Consider the following 21021-nt stretch of genomic DNA (forward strand, 5'->3'; position numbering starts at 1 on the left):
CTTTGATAAGTCAGGTCCATAATCTTTAACATGTTCATGTAATTTCATAAATCATATTCAATTATTTTTGAGTTTTTATGCAAATTAAACCTGGAGAGCTTATCTTGAGGTTCTGTTATGACATATTTATAAAAGATTGACTTTGTCACCCTAAACTAGTGTGAATATTTTTTATGTTTTGGACACAAAGCCATCTGAGATTATCTGATATCTACATTTGGTCCATTGCCAACTTTTTGACCTCACACTAAATACTCAGAAGGTGGGAAACAGTGCTTGAGATAAGAGAATTAAAAAGGCAGCATTAATTTTAAAATTAATTTTGAGATTTTTGGGAATCCCATTATTGTATAAAATGAAGGCTACAAGGGACTGTAATTCACCAATTGCAATCTTGCCTATCCTACTCACATTCCTTTAGGCCAATGAGGAAGCCCATTAGGTTACAGGGTCAAGAGGAATCTGGGGAAGGGGCAAGTAGTTGACAAGGCAAGATCTGTCATACTTTAGGTGACCTATCACTCCATGGGAATATAGAGACATGTAATGATTTTGCTACCCCAATCCATGCTGTGACTTCTCTGTTTCCCGTACATCCTGGTTTGACTTACTTTGACCACATGAAGCTTAGGCAGGAGATTGCAGTCTGCAAGTGTCAACTCTTCTCCATCCAGAAACTTCCGCCTGGAGACCTTTTCTTCTTCTCGGCTGTTTGCATCAATCTCCTCAGGGAGCGGCGTGTTGAGGTAATCGTCCAGCTTCTTCAGGGCTTTCGTCAAGCCTTTCTCTAGTGCTGTAGGAAAGCAAGCAAGTTTAATTTTTTGTTATATCGGATGGTTGGCATACAAAATCTTGGACAAGTACCTAAATCAACCACTGGAATACCAAGCAATGGATCCTCGAAAGGATGCAAATTACCAATGGTAGTTGTACTCAACATACAGCTAACACCTTCAAAAAAATAGAAGGCAAAGGGCCTGATTTATTAAAGCTCTCCAAGACTGGAGAGAATGGGAGAACCCGAGGAACCCTGGAATGGATTTAGTCCAGGATTGAAAAAACTTGATTTTTCAGAAATTCATTCTGGGTTTGTTGGATCACGCAGGTTCTGTCATGATAGTTTATCTTCTCCAGTCTTCGAGAGTTTTAATAAATCAGGCCCAAGGTTTACTTTTGCATCAAGTTATGTCTATTCATGGACATCCTTCATAAATATGTATAGAGCACTTTTAAAACTTTCTGGTGGACAGAGCCAGGAATAAATTAAGGGGAACTTCATGTTAAACTATTCAAGACATATAAGATATTCAAAGGCTGATCACCTATAACATTGTTTGGTTGGACTGATCATATATTTTATGCATGCAATAGCAGATATTATAATGTGCAATGCCAAATTTCACATAACCAGGCAAATGAGTATGCACCTAACAGGCAAAGGTTACTATTTACTCAAATGAATGCTTGGAGATAGGACTCATGTGGCTTGTTACTTGCCCAGTGTGGAAAAGTTTGGTGCTGTCACACTAGGATGGGAAATGGGTTATTGCCAGAATCATTGGAAGAAATTAAACGTATAAAAAACCTAAAAAAGAACAAATTGGGCCACCAAAATTAAGAATTGTTAAACTGCACAACATCACATTTTTGGAGGGAATGTAGATATTGAAGCTCTCCAAGGCTAGAGAGGATACACTTCGAGCAGTGAAGCTGGGTGATCCAGCAAACCTAAAAGGGTTCTGGTCCAGGATTGGAAAAACAAATTACTTTTAAGAAATGTATTCCAGGTTTGCTGGATGAAAGCTTCACCGATGAAAGTGTATTCTCTCCAGCCTTGGATAGCTTTAATAAATCAAGCCCACTATATCTTTTCACCCATGTATTTTAACTACTTCCACAGATTATTAATATTATCATTATTATTAATAAACTGGATTTATATAGCGCCAGCATATTACACAGTGCTGTACAATATATAGGGGTTGCAAGTGACAGGCAGATACAGACAGTAACGAAGGAAGAGGAGAAGATACTTCCCTGAAGAGCTTGCAATCTAGGAGGATTTCCCACATTCCCCATTACTTGACTAGAATTTAAGATGGCGTCTACCTATGAAAAGCTCATTGACCTCATTCTTGACCCCTCCCTAATATCCTTGGGTCCATTTCACACATCAGCCCCCTTTGTCGATCCGTATCATGTATATTAATACATTCGGATTAGCATGGAGGGGGGTGTGCTTTGTTTACAAGCGATTAATTTACAGCCATCCGGAAATATGTTGATGAAAGCGTTAGTTATATGGCGATAATTACGTCGAATGCACAAAGTGAGCACTGTGCCTTCACACGTGCGTACACAGGGGATACCTATAATTATCTGTAATTAGGTGCAGGGAAGAATTCTGAAGCTGAACACATTTTTCACGTCTCCTTGCGCAGGTCAGCAATCATCCGCGCGTTGATGCTTAGGCATACTTAGCAAGAGCTGCAGACGGACCTTAATAAAAACAACATACTAAAAGCACCTCCCAGGCACAGAGGGCTAAAATAACATGTAGTTCATGTTGGCTGGGGGAATTTGACTTCCTTCACTCAATTGCATCTATAAGAAGAATTATATTATTTAGAAATATCTGCAAGAAAACCAAACTTGCAAGTAGTGCTTAAGTTCACTTCACTCCCACACAAATGTTCTACCTGTACTACGTGGTCTACATTTTGTCAAAAACACTTAAAGCTGAACTCCAGGCATGCAATTTTATATTGAACTCCACTCGTTTTTGTAGGCTCAGATATAAGAATCTACTTTGGGTGCTCCAAATTCCTTTAAAATGTCATTTACTACCTTGTAAAAATAGCAGTGCCATTATTGCTGTACTGTGCATGGAGCAGAACTGTTGGAGGGACCAGCAAGTCCACCCACTGCAGAACACTACAGGAGAGGCGGGTACAAGACCAATCACCCTGCACAAGAGGGGAACGCAACAGTGACTGGTCTTTATTACAGGAAACTCCTGCAAATGCTGGATTACTGATAGTACAAAGTATAAAAGAAACCATGATTTAAGTAATGCACTCAGCTCTTCAAGTTAGGCAATGTTTGCCAAGTCAATTTGAATAAACTTTCCTCCATTAAAGCCTAGTACACAAGAGCAGATCAGCTGCCAATTTTGCAGAATGTCACACTCAAATGCAAGGCAATGGTGTTTTTACTATCCTAGCCTAAAGGAGTAGGCACAATTGTATTATGAAGGCTCACACATGGATCCAAATATCAGAGGCATTATCACTCTGGCCTTTGCAGCGCTGGGTCCCAGGTTCGAATCTCAGCCAGGACACTACCTGCATGAAGTTTGCAGGTTCTTCCTGTGTTTGCGTGACTATGGTAGGGACATTGAGGGACAGCTAGTGACATGACTATGGACTTTGTACAGCGCTGTGTAATATGTCGGCGCTATATAAATACTGTGTAATAATAAAAATGCCTTCAACATGCAGGCTGTTCCTAGACCTAGCAGAGAAGAGGCTTGGGGTGATACTGTTACTTTATATATATATATATATATATATATATATATATAATATTTCGGCTTGGGCTGATACTGTTACTGCTGTATCTATAACCAACTGCTTGTATTGCATAGTTATAGGATTCTCTATTAAATTTAGCCCATACTATATAAACTCATTGCTAAACACGTCTAAGATCTAAATCCAATGCTTTGTGAATCCTGCATTAAATGCATTTTGTATTAAATATATTTTTTTTAAATAACTAGTACAAAAAAACATGTAAAGCATAATTGTAAAATGTAAAAACATAAAATAAAAATGTAAAAAAATATATTAATTAAAAAGCATTAGCATTTCCACCAGTGACCTAGATGTATACTTTCCATCTACATGCCCATTCTTTATCTATACTCAAACATGAATTCACTTTAATTAATTTTGTTCCCATGGTCTGGAACATGCAGCAACTGGATTTCTGACTACTCTAAGACGAAGTATTAAAGTCAGAGACAACCAGGTAACCAATTAAATGATTGTCCTTATGTTTCTATGTAAATCAAACTAAACAGCAATGAAGCGGCATTCAGATTTGCCGCATTTCAGATCCGCTGCAGCATTCTACTGTAGAAGATGGAAATTGGAACTTTTAGCATACAGCTGCTGAAATCAAGGTACAGTTCCTAAAAGTCACATGTTGCTTTTGGCCGTGCGATTGTTCTTTAAAGATTTGCACCATGGGCTCATGCCAATCTGTTTGCCAGTGGTGCAGTTTTCCTCTCCCTGACGCACAGCAGCCCAGCACCATGCAATGTTACACCCCGGGTCTGAAAAAGCCCTGACTCTTCTTGCTTAATGCCATGGGTCAAAATACAAAAAAGAACCTTCAGAATGAGAAAAAAATGAAAATGCTTGAATTCCACGACTTGTATCTTTTTTCAACCTGACCAATTATGTAATTATTAAAACACAATTTACCATGCTGCAGAAAGACAGCCACTGACTTGCTTTTTTTTATATTGTTGTTCCATTTTTTTATATAGTCCATCCTGTAGCTTGTGTTGCTATAGCTAATTAAATCATCATGGCTTCCAATAGTTTCCTATGTCTGGTCCCTTGCTTGTTACAAAAGGACTGTAAATTGTAATCCTATTCAAGCAGCAAATTTGAGTCCACAACCCCTGACCTGTATATATGAGAAGTGTCAGTTTTCTCTATATGAATACAGACAGCTCCTTACACCCTCTATCCCCATTCATATATTTTTGTTGCCTGTTATGAGCGGCTGTATATAATCGAACAGAAACTCTATGTGTATGTTACCTTGTGCTAGTAATTATATTGCTATTGATATATGTCTATACAGAGCATTATAGGTGGCATGTGCAATAAATCCACGGTGCGTTGCAAATGTATATGACATATGCGGTTATTAATCCCATATGGCCTCTCTTCTTAGTTTATGGGATTGACAAGGTTTGGGGTTTAAGTTGCAGATTAGACAGGATTGTCTATATTCACCGTTCTCGCCCTGTGCAGGTGTCACACACAGTACTATGTTACAGGCTCACATCTGGGCAGCAGACCGGGGTCTGGGGTGCTGCGTGTGTGTATGGAGATCCTCGGAAGAAAGGGAGGGTACCTGCAGATATTTGGCAGGGGATCAACAGCCTGGGGCTACATTGCCGAGTTGCTGACATTGTTCTGGAGGCGTCAGGATTCCACACCTTAACCATCTTACATTCTAGGCGTGCCAGTAAAAGGATAAATAACGGGGTTAACAAAAATGGAATATACAAAATGTAATAATGCAGCTTACTAGTTCTTAGGTATAGCAGCTTCATTGGTTTCCATTTATTTTTATTCTGCATATGACGTTGGTGGCTACAGTGGCTTCTCCAGGATATCTATGGAGGGAGCCATGGTTGTCGCACAGATATGTTTGCCATATTTATCCCTATTACATAATAGAATGATAAGACTAAAGTTACTTATAGACTTGCGTTGAAACCATTGCACCATTGGCCGTACTTGAACTACTCTGCTGGTAAATACAACATTTGACAACTGCTTTGGTGAGCGCTTTGAGTGTGGTTGAGGTTGTGGTGGAGTGTTTTCTCCAGAGAAGAAAAAGTAATAATGTTGTAAGAAACGATTTGTCTGTTTTATAAACTGCAGTGCAATCCACTGCAACATGTGCACAGAATGGTTCCCAATTGCCCCAATTCAGGTAAATAGGAGCAGCTGGAAGCATGATTGAGCCAGTGGTTGAACCTTTTGGTTAACTGCAATTGGCCCTAATAGTTTACAAAGGAAGGATAACATGGTCTTTGCTGTGTTTTCAGTTAATGAGAAATGAAAAATTCCTAATTTCTGGCAAGAAAAACTAAGGCAGCCGTCATCAAGACTGGTAATCTGCTAATATTACATTGTTTTTGGGGGGGGGGGGGTTGTCAATAAAGCAATATTTATTTTCTAAATGGCCAATTGCCAGGACTGAATGCTGTGATTTGGGGTTGATGGAAGAGTGTACAGTCCCAGACTTGTTGGAACTTACCATGGAAGCTCGAATAGCTTCCATTGAAATTATGCCATGATTTCAAGGAGGAAAATACCCATATAAGCGAGAAGCTGGTGGATTTCTTCACTGAGATATAAAATACATTATTACAATTCAGCAAAAAACTTTTGAATTGCTCTCAGAAACCCTTGCAAGTGCACTGACCACCAGTGGTCATCAGAAACCTCAACCATGGACCCTTACCCGTCCGAAGAGTAACTCTTGGCTTTCCACTAGTGCTACCTATTAAAGGTCCTGATATTCTCAGCTATGTGGTATACCAAACTTCAGACACCCCCTCCACTTGGCTGTGTATGACCACCAGTCTGCCAAGACTGAATGTGAGGGATGTCTTCCCAGAAAAGGAGAAGCAAAAAATGGAGCCACTTGTGATGGAACAAACCAGAATGGCATAGAAAGGTGAAGGTGAAGGCTTCTCAACTAAATAGTTTGGAGACCCCAAACTAAAACATAATGCTTCATATCATCAGACATATGCCTTCAGTTCTCTGTTTGGGTACCTAAAGCTGGCAACAGAAATGGAGAAGACCACCAGCAAAGGCAACCAACGAGGGTATAACATAAAGGAGTCTTATTTACAAAAGTTTTTAGAGATTCACCCAACTTTTACCTAAAATAAGCCCATTTGTGGCATTGTATTCAATTACAAATATGTATGAATCATGAGCAAAAGTTCTTAAAAAAGGGGTAAAAGTTGGGTTTCTAGATAACAGAAGTTTCGAGGAGTTCTTCTTTACCAATCCGGCGTGTGTTATAAATTTTATAAGAGAATAATATCTCTGAACTCCAGCCCAGCTACAGACCAGGTAGACAGGGGCTGCTGGCTCCTTCCTAAGGTCCCCTGAGGTCAGTACGATTTAAATGTACTTTTTCCACATGTGCTGATGGCCAGATTAGGGTACCAGCCCCATCGTCAAGAACGTGAACTTCTTGCTGGGGAACAGGATTAGCTGTCTGAGCTATATAAACATTGACAAAACGCCTATCAGAAAGTGTGTTTGTAGCCAGAAAAATGCGTGTTTGCATGATGCTTTCTTTCCAGGGCCAGGAAAGACACATCCAATCCAGGCCTGAAAATAAAAAATTAAGCCCGAGCTGTTGACCCGTAGCCAAGCAAGTGCCAGGGTTGATCCATTCACATCTGTAACGATAACATGTGACAGCTGCTTGATTTCTAACAAAGCCTGGAAAGCGCTGATGATCGCACTCTCCTCGGGACAACTTTATGTAAAACTGTAACCCTTTCTTCGGAATTCTGGCACCAGTTATGGATTTGGAAGCTTCTTTCGCTCCTCAGGGCTAAAAACAGACGTTCAAAAACACCCGCAGATTCCAAAGTTCAATATCAAGCTTAGAATTGTAAATGCCAGCGTAGGGATAATAAAGGGCCCCATTCCTGAACATGGGGCAATAAATAAAATGAAAAGTCTGTGCTGGATTAAATCCATTGCTAGGGAAGGGTTCATACCTCTGCCAGGATTTTGTTACCCTCTTTGTGCCACCTAGCAAAAGTTTCCCTCACTTTTTGTTACCCCAGCTACACAAGATGGCAGCTGGACAGAAAGTGAGGGCATGTCTTTATAGCAGGGCCACTAATAAAAACATGGAGGGGGTTCTAAACCTTCTACTTTACCTAAAAAAAAAAACAAATTGGCAGCAAATAAAATTACAAAAAGTTGTGCTAAGGGGTATTTAAATATGAGAGTGTAAGCCTGTTATTAGAGTTTACAGTGGTCATCGTTTTTATTGGATGGTGGTTGTCAGAGTTGACCTAACTCCTAAGCCCCACAAGGAGGGCAAAACATATTGGTGTATGCTTGTTATGTGAAATTCATGAAAACAGGTAAGAAGAGGGCAGTTTGGCATTGCTTCTAATTTGCAGAAACATTTTGTACCAGCTCCTGACAAGCACCAGCCAATGGAAATATTGACTGTTATATACTGTGACAACAGGCTTACAGTCTGATTTCTACATTAGGGTATAAATCACCTAAAAGTGATATATAAGTTATAAGTATGCCGAACATAATCCGACGCGTTTCACCCCCTAGTGGGACTTAGTTATAGAGTCACGTAAAGATTGTTTATAGTAAAATGGAGAGGAAGAAGACAGGGAGGGAGGAACACCAAGCAGGGTCTTGTGTTGTCAGCTTTTGTTCCTTTTCCATAAATGTCCTTGGGAATGCAAAAGCAAAATAAACTGATGCAGTTTAGAAGCAAGCAGGTCACACGCAATGCTTCTTCAAATGCATTAGTTTTCTTTTTATTAAGATCAGTATAGAACATTTTTAAGGCTGGTCCCTGTTCAGAACAAACTGTGACCAATCTTCCAAGTGTTCTAAACTGAGCTCAAATAAGAGCCAAATCCATCTAAAAGTAACAAATAACATTTTGGTTCCAAACAAAGAAGATTAGGAGTATAGTGTACATTTTAATAGGGTGAGAACCAGCAAAGGGCTAATTCCATGTTATGAACCTTCTTTTATATAATGTTTCTTTGTATCTCACCACCTGAAGAAGCCTAATTGGTGAAACGCGTCGGGTTCCGAGACCCATTTTGTATTGAAATGTAAATTATATTCTTTATCTTCTGTTTATATAATTAGGGAGGGTATCTTCTTAGTACTGACCTCACAAGAAGTTGAGGGTACAGGAAAATATATATATATATATATATACTGTTCATATATATATATATATATTTATATATATATATATATATATATATATATACATATATATAAATAAATGTATATTTATATATACTTTTGTCTCAAAGAAATGCCTACCTACTATCTCTTCTTCTTTTCAATATCTTTTATTATTGGGCATTAAGGTTTTGATGCCAAAACAAATGCTGATCCAAGTTTTGGTGGTGCATTGGGCTGTCCATTTAAATGAATGGGCTGTCTGTATGCAATGAATAGTAGAACATAATGGGAGCATACGTCACTGCATGCACATGTCTGTGAATGGGCCCTAGAACATGGGATTTCTGAAATCACATTGTTGATGATGGCACCAAATATGTTCAGTTCCAGGTCAGCGAAGGTCCAAATACCAGTTCGGGAAACGTTTCCTAATGTGAGCAGTCTTGATTTTGGAAATTTTCGCTGGTTCAAAATTTTAAATAGCCAGCATGAAAATATGGCACCCTTGGGTCAATGATTCAGACCGCATTTGATGCTATATAAATGTCAATGCGAATGTTTTCTTGGCACACATTGACCATAGTAGTTGGTATTGCAGGGCATGCAGCATGTTGATAGGAGGAGAGAACAAGATCAAAAATTGAAAAGCTCATCAATCTGCTGCTTCTCCTTTTACTGCCCAGTCACAGGCTTAGTAAAGGGTAGAGAAGGAATTGGTTGTCTCTAATAACAGGCTGGACTATTAGTGACTGGATAAGCAGAATTACAAATCCATTGGCAGGTAAAGTAGCTCCCAGATACATTTCATCCATGCACTTATCTGTTTGCCCGGAGTTCAGCTTTAGGAAAGATTTTACAAAAATAATGTGGGCCAGCCTACAGCCATTTCATCAGTCTTTTTTTTTTCTTGATCTGAAAATTCGACTGAAGCTAAAAAGCAAATTGCAGCCAGGATTCCCAGACCGGAATAAAATTGATGCATGTATAGCTGGCCTTCCACTTCTAATTTATGTTTGGAGACCCTTTAAGCTACCAGATTTCCCTTCCCCTGGCTAGTCCATAAAAGCCAGTAATTAAAATAGAATTATAAGTGTGTTACATTCATGGTGCAGTAATCCAGGGTCCCGTGTATTTATTACCCGCTGTGTACACAGACGCATTTATAACTAAAATGGTATTACTCCTTAGAAAATAAAAACAAAACATAGTGCAGACAGTTGTCACCCTGGAACTGGCTCCAGTCTGGCAGGGCAGTTCATAAGAGAATCCCCAAGAGAACTTACTGTGCATGTGTTGGGTTGTAATGTACAGCTGGGATTGTACTGCAGTATGCTGCATGTTGATGCTACTGATAGAACATGACTGCCCCCTTGTGGTCAGGTATAATAGCACACGTTGTATGTACTGTGCACTGGATACATAGAGACAAGAACAGGGTGGATAAAATTGAACTTTAATAGTAATTTTTATATATATGAGCTGACCTATAAATATATTGTATACAAAATATATATTTATACATATAAAACAATGACTATTTATTTATATATATATATATATATATATATATATAAATATATATACAGTGTATATATATACACATATACATATATTATATCTATATACCTATAAGGTCAAATTTTTTGTGTTCACCTGTCTATCACACCTACACTATATTAGCACAAGTACAAGGACCCACCCAGCAAAGGATTACAATCAGGTGTTTGCAGTAAAGGGTGCTGTTGGGGTTATGGAACACAAAGACATTTTAGACAATGGTGGCCTTGTAATGTCACAGCAAAAGTTTGCAGAAGACACCTTTCTGTTCCAGCATGTGCACAAATCTAGCCCCAGTAAGACTTATTATAATTATTAAACTTTATATATAAAGTGCCAACATATTACACAGTGCTGTACAGTAAAAGGTGTCTTGTTTGATGAGTTTGGTGTGAGGGGACATAGGCGACCTCTATAGAGAGCTGATCCCAACCCTACTGAACATCTCTGAGATGAGTTGAAATGCTGATTGCATTGGTGCAATATCACTACCTGCTGAATGGGCCTGAATTCTGAACTACAAAATCTAGCAATCTGTTTAGAAGGCAGATCTGAAACCATAGCATATCCTCTAGCGGCACAGCTTGGAGACCGTTTAAAAAAAGGCAGAAGAATTTTACTGAATTTCATTTGGACGCATCCTTGGATAAAAAAAGGAAATAATGCCCAATAGCATATAGGGCCCACAATGAAGACTCGGAAAACCAGCTATTATACTCAATGTAACACCATCCAAGAATGCCCCCCCCCTCAAATCAGCAAACTGTAAATGCTAGTGGAGGTACTGCTGGTGCACAAAATCAAGCTGTATTTAAAAGCTATACTTCTGATAAAGAGAATACATTAAAAAACCCAACTAGAGTAATGCAAGCACCATTTATTGGTGGCAGAATCCAGACTGGAAAGGGGAAAGCCAGGACCAGAGGTTGATCAGGCTTTGTCAAAATGGGGGGTGGGTGGCGTACCCCGGTGCTGGTTTAGGAGCCCAGTACAGTTCTCCAGCATTCTCTGTTCTTTAATGGCTCTGCAAAGTAGGAAAAGTGCATGCAAAACCCTAAAAGAGGTGTTCATGTCAGCCATTACTATAGAAGGTGTACAGATCCCTTCTCTGTACTCACCCGCATTATCTTGCTGTTTGGTGTTTTTGATGTATGCCGAAAATTTGGAGAAAATGTCAATTCCGGCTGTGTTTGACTCGCGATGCTTTGCTGCCAATTTGGGGTATCTGTAAAAAGGAACAAATACCCAATAATTATTATAATGATGAAAAATAAAATGTATAAAAAAATAAAAAACATTTAAGACAAACACTACACACTCCATGGATGTAGACGCATATTCACTCAAAATACTGGATAATGCTCATTAATGATGAAGAAGACAATTTGTCAGATTCTGCAGAGAATGAGAAAACAAACGAGCACTTACTAAAGTTATTTCCCATGCCGCTCCCTTGCCAGCTGCTCGGATGCCCACAGCACTATGTCAGGTTGTAGCGAACCGCTTACTGCCACCCCATTTATTCTCTATGTCAGGCACAGGTGGGATGCTACAAATAACTGTACCATAGCCTCAAACAGTCTAAGCATAAGCTAAGGGCTGGATCATGTCCAAGGCTACTTAGATAAAAACATATATGGGCCCAGGGGACCTAGGACCGTCCTCTATGCTCTTGCCCTAAACCAAAGCTATGGAACAATTGGTCAAATCTAAGCAGCAGGAAGGATAAACCTATAGACGGTGTTTGCTTGGGCTATGCTAACTCAATACTCAAAGATTTGGCTTCCTGTACTTATTGCAATTCTTCTCCATGTCAGGAGGAGGGATGGAAGATCAAAGCTTCTGTATACCTGGGACCCCACTACTGCCCTGTATACATACACATTCTAAGGCATGATTTAAATCCCATAAATGGTTGTGTAAAGAAGTCCAATCAACTAGGGAAAATCAGCCTCCTTGGTGAGATTTGAAATCAGGACTCCAGCAAGCCCTTTTCATGGTGTTGCCCAACCACTTGATGCAATTTAATAGGTTGGCACAGACTTTGTAAGGGTGTCTCCAAAGTCACTTCAAGGTCACTACTTGGGGTAAGCCCAATTGTTGACTTTCAAAAAATAACCCCTATACAAATGTCCTTCATTCATAAGCTATGAGCTACCATAACTTCATTCTTCAGATTTATCACTTTCCAAAAACGTCTAATATTTGGGGGTTTAGGTATTTTAACATGTGTGTGAAACAGGGTCAAAAAGACACTGAATAGGCATATACAGTATTATTTCTTTGGATATATACACATTTCATATGTGGATCCCTGGCTTTATTCTGTAGTTTGGATCATTGTATATTGTGTTTTTTATGGGGTTATATAAAGATTTGAAATTGTTGTTATCTGAATAATTTAATCGATATTGGGTTTTCCCATCCAAAGTTCCTCCAAAGGTTGCCAAGGGTTCCATGAGCAATGAGAAGTTTGTGGCTCTCTGGTCAGTGTAGGTGACACCAATGGTCTTTTGGGTGACATTCTTCTCATTGACCCGCAATATAAGAAGCATTCTTCTCACTGACCACCACACTTATGTACTGTGAGCTGGGGATATAGTAATCAAAGAAGGGGTTCCCTGAAGACCTGAACGTTATTTCAAGGGTTCCCCATGTTAAAAAAGTTGAGGAAGGCTGATCTACATGAATACATAAGCCAAACTAAAGTCCTTCTTCCGGTTCTTTATAAACCATTTGTCTTTTTATCTTTAATGTGATTTCTATTGTATTTTTTGCAGGTTTTAACCTTTTCAAATGCACATGAACTTGACAATTTCTTTACCGACCTTCTTTACTTTGACCTTTCAATAACCGTATTCCTTGCATACAAATAAATTACTTGATTACACTAGCTGTGCACTATGCACAATTTTTTATCAATTAGGCTAAAACATCAATCAAATGGGTGGCTTTTTATGGATGATATTTGATTTAAGTGTCAAAACAAAAATTGATGAGGAAAGAGAATTGGCAAATCAGTTTTCTTGATAAGGTTTCTTTTCAGTACATTATTGATTATGTGGATAACACACTAAATACTTGTGGATCAATATAGATATCAACCATGATACTGATCAAGAGAAAATGTCATGGCATATCCTGGCATTGATTGTACCAATTTATTGAATTAGAAATATTCGAAGAATCTGAAAAGATTGTAGAGTTGCAAGAAATTAGAACAGAAGACAGACATACAGACATATTTTTTGTGGCTAAACTGTATTGAAAACAATTTTAGGAACATTATCAAGCTATGATCCAGTACAGGGAATATACTTCAAAGTGTAGAATACAATTGTGAAGTTATCCCAACCTCATCATGAGTATGGGAGGTTGTTGGGATATCACGCTATACACATGCTTCCATGAAATGGAAATTCCATGCAATGAAATGATGAATCTTTTTTATTGGATTAAATAGGAAATATTAATTATTTCAATAGAAGCATGTGGATAACATGATATCCCAACAACCTCACATACTCATGATGAGGTTGGGATAACTTCACAATTGTATTCTGCAATTTAGCCACAGAAAAAACTCTTCTGTAAGTCTTCCGTTCTACTTTCTTGCAATCTACATAAACCCAGACCCTAGAAAATATAACCATACCCCTTCCTTCTCTAGATTTAGGAGATTGTAGAATGGTTTTGGCCACATTTTTCTATGGGATTGCTGCACAGGAAAGCATTGGGGCATTACCTTCACTTTAGTATTTTATTTTTCAGTTTTGCTAAGCTCTTGCTACACAACCATTTCTTTTTCTTTCACTGGAGAGGTGTATTCAGGGACGGGGTGATAACAGATTGTGTCGGTGTGTCCCAGCTGCAGGTGTGACTACAAAGAGCTGTACACACTAACACAAGACATGAAAGGCGTGCATGAAACTAAAATATAACAGACACAAAAAAGTGACATTTTGTCATGGGAAGGTGAAGCTGCTATTGTCTCCCTATAACAACACTGCAGACACAAGCAAACAAAGAGGGAGAGGAGATATGATTGTAGTGTGCCGGGCTCTATACAAGGCTGTGGTCACCATTCATGTTGTACTAGATGGGAAGAATAATGCGCCTTTTATACCTGCTCCACCTTCTTCTCCCCAACAATGATAAATGGGTAAAGTAAATATTTATTATGGAAGTAGAAAATGCCCACAGCCTGTCATTCCAGAGACTACATTTTACTTAAAGCAAACCTATCACAGTACCCTGGCTCTGGCTGCCGCAATCCATAAGGATAAAGTTGCAAAGCAGAGGCTCATGTGACGAGAAGCTACAGCCCTTCCTAAAATCTAAAGCTCAGATAAAAGTCAAAGTGACTGTAGTGCAGTTGCAGTGTTTCTTGCAATGGGTCTGATTTATAGAAGCTCTTTTGTAATAAATCAGACTCATAAATTATTATTATTATTATTATTATTATTATTATTATTATTATTAATAAAAATAACAATAATAAATGGGATATATATAGCGCCAACATATTACTCAGTGCTGTATATTAAATAGAGGTTGCAAATGACAGATACAGACCATGACACAGGAGGAGAAGAGGACCCTGTTCCCAAGAGCTCACAATCTACGAGGTAGGGGAAGTATCACACAATAAGAGGGGGATATGGAGTGATGGGAAGTAGTAAGGGTTTAAGATACAGAAGAAGATGGGCAAATTTGAAAAGATGGGTTTTGAGTTCTCTTTTAAATGAGCAGAAAGTAGGAGCAAGCCGAACAGGATGAGGAAGCTCATTCCAGAGAGTTGGGGCAGCTCTAGAGAAGTCTTGGAGCTGTGCATGAGTGAGGAAGTCATTGGTAGGTCATTGGAGAAGCGAAAAGAGCAGCTGGTGGAGTATTTTTCTATCAGGTCAGAAAGGTAAGTGGGACAATAACTGTGGAGGGATTTGAGGACAAAGCACAGGAGCTTGAATTTGATTCTCAGGTGAAATGGAAGCCAATATAAGAAAACTAGGGGTGCAGCAGAAGAGGAACGGTGGGAAGGATGGATGAGTCTGGCTTCTCAATGAATGGGCCCCACAGATTTACTTGTGTCCTTGAGGTTCTAGTTAAGGTTTTAGCCAGTGGAACATATACTGGTAAAGGGGGAGCTTCATACCTTGGTGGTGCTAATGTTTCCTCCAGGAACTCTTCTATCTTATTCACATCAGTCTTCACCTCGCCATTAAAAGTGAGGAAGGGAGGGTGAGTGCCTGGTGCCAGGTTGTGTAGATCCGCTGGCTTTCTGTGATTGGAAAAAACAATAAAAGAAAAACCAATTAAAACTTTGCTCAGTTAGGACTCTACAAGTGTGCCAGGTCCGGGTGCATAAAAGTTTAGGGGACTTACAGTATATACCTATACTTATATCACACGTCTTTAAAACGTTTGAACATGAGTTCATAACCTGGTAATTTTTAGATACAGTAATATCAAATAGACCAAAAGCAAACATATATATGAACCCCAATTTTGTGATTTACCTCCCATGTGGATTTCATAATTTTAGAATTTACTGGATTATAGTAAAAAATAACAATGTAAATACATTTATGTAAAACCAAACTTTTAGGACCAGCGTCTGCACATTTCATAGCTGGCAGCAGGGAGTGGTACTGTACTGCTTATTACTGCCCCCATTCATTCTTTATGGGGCTGTAAATAGGAAAACCACATGTAGCATCTTCTGAGAGCCAGAGATTCCCTGGCATGAGGTAGCGGTAAAAACACTGCAACCTCATGGCCAGCGTGAAGTCTAAGGGTCCTTCAAAGGTAGTTTAGGAAAGATTGTTGTACAGAGTCACGCTCACTATTTATGTATTTGGCTGGCAATCACTGCACCAAGACAGAGTAATAGGAAAACAATATAATTTATAGTAAAACAGTATAATTTCCAAAGTGAAAATCTTCCAATAGGGACACCTATCAAAGGTCGGCTTTCCCTCATTTCCTGTTGTTCTTGCTGTTCAGTAGTACAGTAGAGGGGTTTAAAAAAATCTAAAAGAGGTTCTAGCTAAATTAAAAATATAGGGCTGGTTAGTCTTCCACTTTTGTCTTTCAAATATAAGATTTGTCTATTCCACTTCTACTTTAAAAAAAATGAAAGCTGCATTTAACACATTAATATTCATTGAACTTCTTCTATTTTCTATTCCCAATCAGGTCTAAAGTTTTTCAGACTCACTCGGGAATTTAGATTAGTCTTATTAAGAATTGTTGGATGGGAAATGGAATAGAAGATAAATCATTAGGAACTCATCATTGATTGACCAAATTGGAATGGTAAATGCAGCAAATATATTGGCTGGAGGCATGATCACCTGTACGGGCGTCCGCTGAAGGAGGTATCAAGCTGGACTTACCTTTTCAGGTCAACTGTGGTTACATTGAAGACGACTCCTTTTAGCCAGAGGATCATAAAAAGGCGCTGAGAGAATGGACAGTTCCCTATACTCTCTCCATCGCTGCCAGCCTAAAAAATAAAATCCCCATTATAATTCACAGAAAACCTATATATACAATTAGAATTCACAGATCATTCATAGCAGCATCAGGTGTAATAAAAGTGAATGTTCTACTAACCCTCATTATCAGGCATCTGCCCCACCACCCACATTTTTCAGGGAACCTCAGTAATGTTTTGTCAATTCTGGAGGAAATGTGGAACACTGGATCACCTGTTCTGTTTGGTATTTTGTAGCAGATCCAAAATAAGATTTTTTAAATTCAGGTTAAGAAATGAACGGCTATAGATCAGAACATGTCCAGAAATGTATTTTAAAATCACATTCAGTACCCACTAACGCATTTCAGGTAAAATGAATTTTGAGTAATAAGATAATTTTATATATTGTACTAATAAGTGTCAGCTTTTCATGGCTGTTTGTGTCCCCATTAGGGAGATTCACTTTCTCTGACAGTGGTCATGGCATCATCTGCACCTCACTATAGGCTGTACATTGTGATTGGAAAAGCAAAGGGCAGAGCCAGGGAAGAGAGCTGGTGTCTGTTACAGACTATGCAGCAGGGAGCCGGATATGTATCCCCTAATGTGCATTTCTGAATCAGCTCACCAGACCATTCACAGGGCTGTACAGGTAAATAAGTATATAGAGAAACAGAATTTGCAAAAAATAATGAATTGGTTAAAAAATGTAAAAGCAAGGTGCCCAGAATTGACCCCCTCCAGATCAGAATACCCTGTGCTGATAGAGAACTTCCATGGGTGAAGGTAATAGAGGGGGACCACAACCACACGGGATCTACCAGGCAAGGTGAGATTCCCTTTTAGGAGCAATTGTAGTATTGCAGAAAGTTACTATGACACGTGCATAAAAACGCATGATCATATTGTACTATGTTGATCCTCCATGTCAGCATTCAGTGCTAAATCTGTTATATTTTTAATTGTATAAATTACAGTATAACATACACCTGTAGGTGGCGCCACAGCTGCTTGAAAGCAAAAAAATCCCTTAAAACCCACTCTAAGCAGCGCCAACTGGTTTTCTTCTTCCATGTCCCACTATTAGTCCCCATTGGCCTGCATTCTTTCGTCATAAGACAAGTGGCAGGATTTGTCTTCCTAAATAAGCAGATAATATTAACTTAGCAAAGTGATTTTTTTTTACTGAGCAAGTGTTCACTTCATTCATGGCAGAAAATGTGCCATGAATAAAGTGAACACTTTATCCAGGTTTAGAAAACAGTCACTTTGCTAAGTGAACAAACTTTACTCCTTTAGTAAATCAACTAGAATGAATACATGCTGTGGCACTTTTTCTGCCAGCCAGTAACTTGATAGTCCTGGACCTTTAGAATTCCAAAAGGAATATTTTTATTTTAACAGGCCCTTTTTAAATACAGCTTAAATGACTGACTCTTGACTAAGACAGCACATGAGGGGAATCTCTCACAGAAAACAATAAAATCCAGAGCATGATATTAACAAGCTGTCTTAGTGGCGTCTCTAGCTGTATTGTGAAGCAAATCATTGTTAACCGATTGTGGAAATTAGACATGGTATGTGCCCAAAAAAATGTACAAAAAAAGTTTGTGTCTTGTGTTTTCCAATGCAACCTCTCTGCATTTCCTTACATCTTCTAGCTGTCAAAATGACAGCCGCATATTGCCATGAAAGCTCCTGCTGTAAAAAAATGTCTTCTTGCACAGTGTTTTGGGTATTTAGAGGAAAAAAGGTATTATTATTATTGTATTGATTTTTCTGCAAATCAAAGGTCCTATTTTATCCCTTTTTAACCCAAAGTTTACCCTTATCAGCCCTCGGTTCCTTCTTCCTATTCTTCTTACAATTATTTTGTGGCCGACAACAGAAACACTGAAATAATTGAAGTTCTCTGCAGCTAATCTTGTCCTTTGCCTCCCAGCAATCACCAGAAGATGAGTTTACCATAACCCCCCTCTCAGCAGTGACTCATCAGGACAGCTGTATTTACCCCACTCCGCTCCTTAGCGGGGACTCAACAGTACGGCTCAGATCTTCATTCTTCCCCTTCTTGGAGTGACCCAACAGATCTCCTTACCCCGTCCCCTCTCTTAGAAGTGCTTCAGCAGGTCATCTCATCCTATTCAGCACTGACTCAACAGTTTGGCTCCCATGTTTCCCCCTCCCAGCAGTGACACAGCAACCCATCATGCCCTCTTCCTCTCTCCCAACAGTAATGAAAGCAAATCAGCCTAAACTGGTCATATAGTAGCAGATATGTGCATGGGAAATAATATCTTCCTTAAATCATCATTTGCTTGGATCAATGCCTTGCAATATCCAATATTACCAGCATCCTGAATATTGATCAGAACTAGTATTGATGTTTAATCCTAAACATCTGATTTTCTTCTGGGTGTCAAGGACAAATCAGTTGTTACATTCACAAGCGGAAATGCTCCCTGCTGTATACCACGGCTTTGCAAGTTGTTATAGTAAACAGCAGGCAGCATTCCTGATGATAACTGTAACAACTGATCTGCAGCTGACAAATACTAGCCAACGAGAGAGCTCCCTGCTCTTTACTTTAACAACCAACACAGCCATGTTGTTAGGGGTACAGTAAGGATAACTCCCATTACTTAGTAATTACAAGGGGTGGCTTCACCTCTAAGAACATCTAGCCAGTATTTACTATACTACTCAATACAAAACAAACCTGTGGTTGGCACTTACTTCCCATATTTATCATCCCGATCAATCTAATCTCCAAATGTCAATCAAGTTTTTATTGAAAAACTAAACCATATAAATAGTGTAATAAAAGTGACTCAGGAATCCAAAATCTTCAGAGCTTCTGCTTTATATATATCTATATAATATTAATAATATGTATATCAATAGACTGGCCACCGATTCATTTTAACCCTTTCCCCTCTCTATTCAAAAATAAATAACTAGTCTAATAGTATAATAATTATGCCATCCATATACTACAACAGTTGACACTCATCACTCTTTGCACAAATATGCCCCCCCTGCTCTATTTATAGAAGAATAGTCACCGGTCATTATCATCCTATGCCATGCACATTGCAGAGATGGTGGTGGAATTAATCTGTCTTCAGTCCTCACCCTTTTTCCTTTAAAAACAAAGAGCGCCCCCTATGGGCCAGCCCATGGGAGTGGTGCTGATAAGGGCAGAGGGTAGGAAAATGGGAAGTTCACATATTGTGCCCATACATGATTTCCTATGGTCATGTTCCACAATCTGCCAGATATCTCCGTCAGTGCCATCCCCACCTTTCCTGCCCTGCCTGATACAGAATGGCAACACAGCGATGGCATTAATGCTCCCTGGCACTGACCATTCATCTCAAAAAATGATTATCTGACATATGCACACAACCCTGCAATTTAAACCAAACCAAAAGAGACAAAGTATAATATTATTATATTTTAAGTATAAACAGATACACTGGGCCTGATTTATAAAAGCTCTCCAAGCCTGGAGGTGATAAACCTTTATCAGTGAAGCTGGGTGATCCAGCAAACCTGAAAGGGATCTGGTCCAGGATTCAAAACTTTTGCTGGCAAATACCAAATGATTTTGGAGAAATCCATTTCAGGTTTGCTGGATCACCCAGATTCAGTGATCATATTCTCTCCAGCCTTGGAAAGCTTTAATAAATCAGGCCCAATGTATACCCTTGTGACCAGAAGAGCCCTCATTCCCCTAGAGATGGATCTGCAATGTGCCGGAGCTGATACAGTATGTTACGGGGGACCACCTATGTGTGCACTGGATTGCAGCCACACAGACAATGCTGGTAGTCAAGTGTTGAAAGTTAAGCTTGCTCTGAAACTTAAACCGTGGCTTTAATTATTCATTGAAATTCCATTACTAGGACCTGCAGCAGCAGAACCGGCCACACATGTAGTCTGTGAGGGGAAAGCCTTAATATAACGCTGCACACAGCTGTAACAGCCATATACACATACAACATGGACTGCTTAACCAAAAACAAAATACACAATCAACAGAGGAATGGCTGGCTTGAAAGTCAAGGAGCTGACACATAAATGGCATCACCTGTCCCTTCTGCAATCTACCCGCTCAAAGTATTTTATCTTTTACATTTAGTTCTGCTTTAACAGGCTGATTTTATGGCTGCCCCCCCCCCCCTCCCCCCTGTTGTTTAATTGAAGTGTTCTGAAAAAGGTTTTTTTGAGGGGGTAAAA

The 21021-nt window shown here is 39.1% G+C and overlaps 1 protein-coding gene across 2 annotated transcripts in view; it reads right to left on the bottom strand.

The window, feature by feature from the left end:
- Positions 1 to 21021, bottom strand: part of CLIC5 (chloride intracellular channel 5) — a 69261-nt gene that overhangs the window by 4497 nt on the left and 43743 nt on the right. For both annotated transcript variants that reach the window (XM_072407414.1, XM_072407415.1), the window contains exons 2-5: positions 16697 to 16806; positions 15454 to 15579; positions 11420 to 11526; positions 612 to 793 (exon numbers count right to left, since the gene is read on the bottom strand). In XM_072407414.1, the coding sequence (XP_072263515.1) occupies positions 612 to 793; positions 11420 to 11526; positions 15454 to 15579; positions 16697 to 16806 (525 nt within the window). The remainder of the gene's footprint in view (positions 1 to 611; positions 794 to 11419; positions 11527 to 15453; positions 15580 to 16696; positions 16807 to 21021) is intronic.

This window comes from Pyxicephalus adspersus, chromosome 4, assembly GCF_032062135.1.
Source record: "Pyxicephalus adspersus chromosome 4, UCB_Pads_2.0, whole genome shotgun sequence".
In the NCBI taxonomy this organism is placed as follows: domain Eukaryota; kingdom Metazoa; phylum Chordata; class Amphibia; order Anura; family Pyxicephalidae; genus Pyxicephalus; species Pyxicephalus adspersus.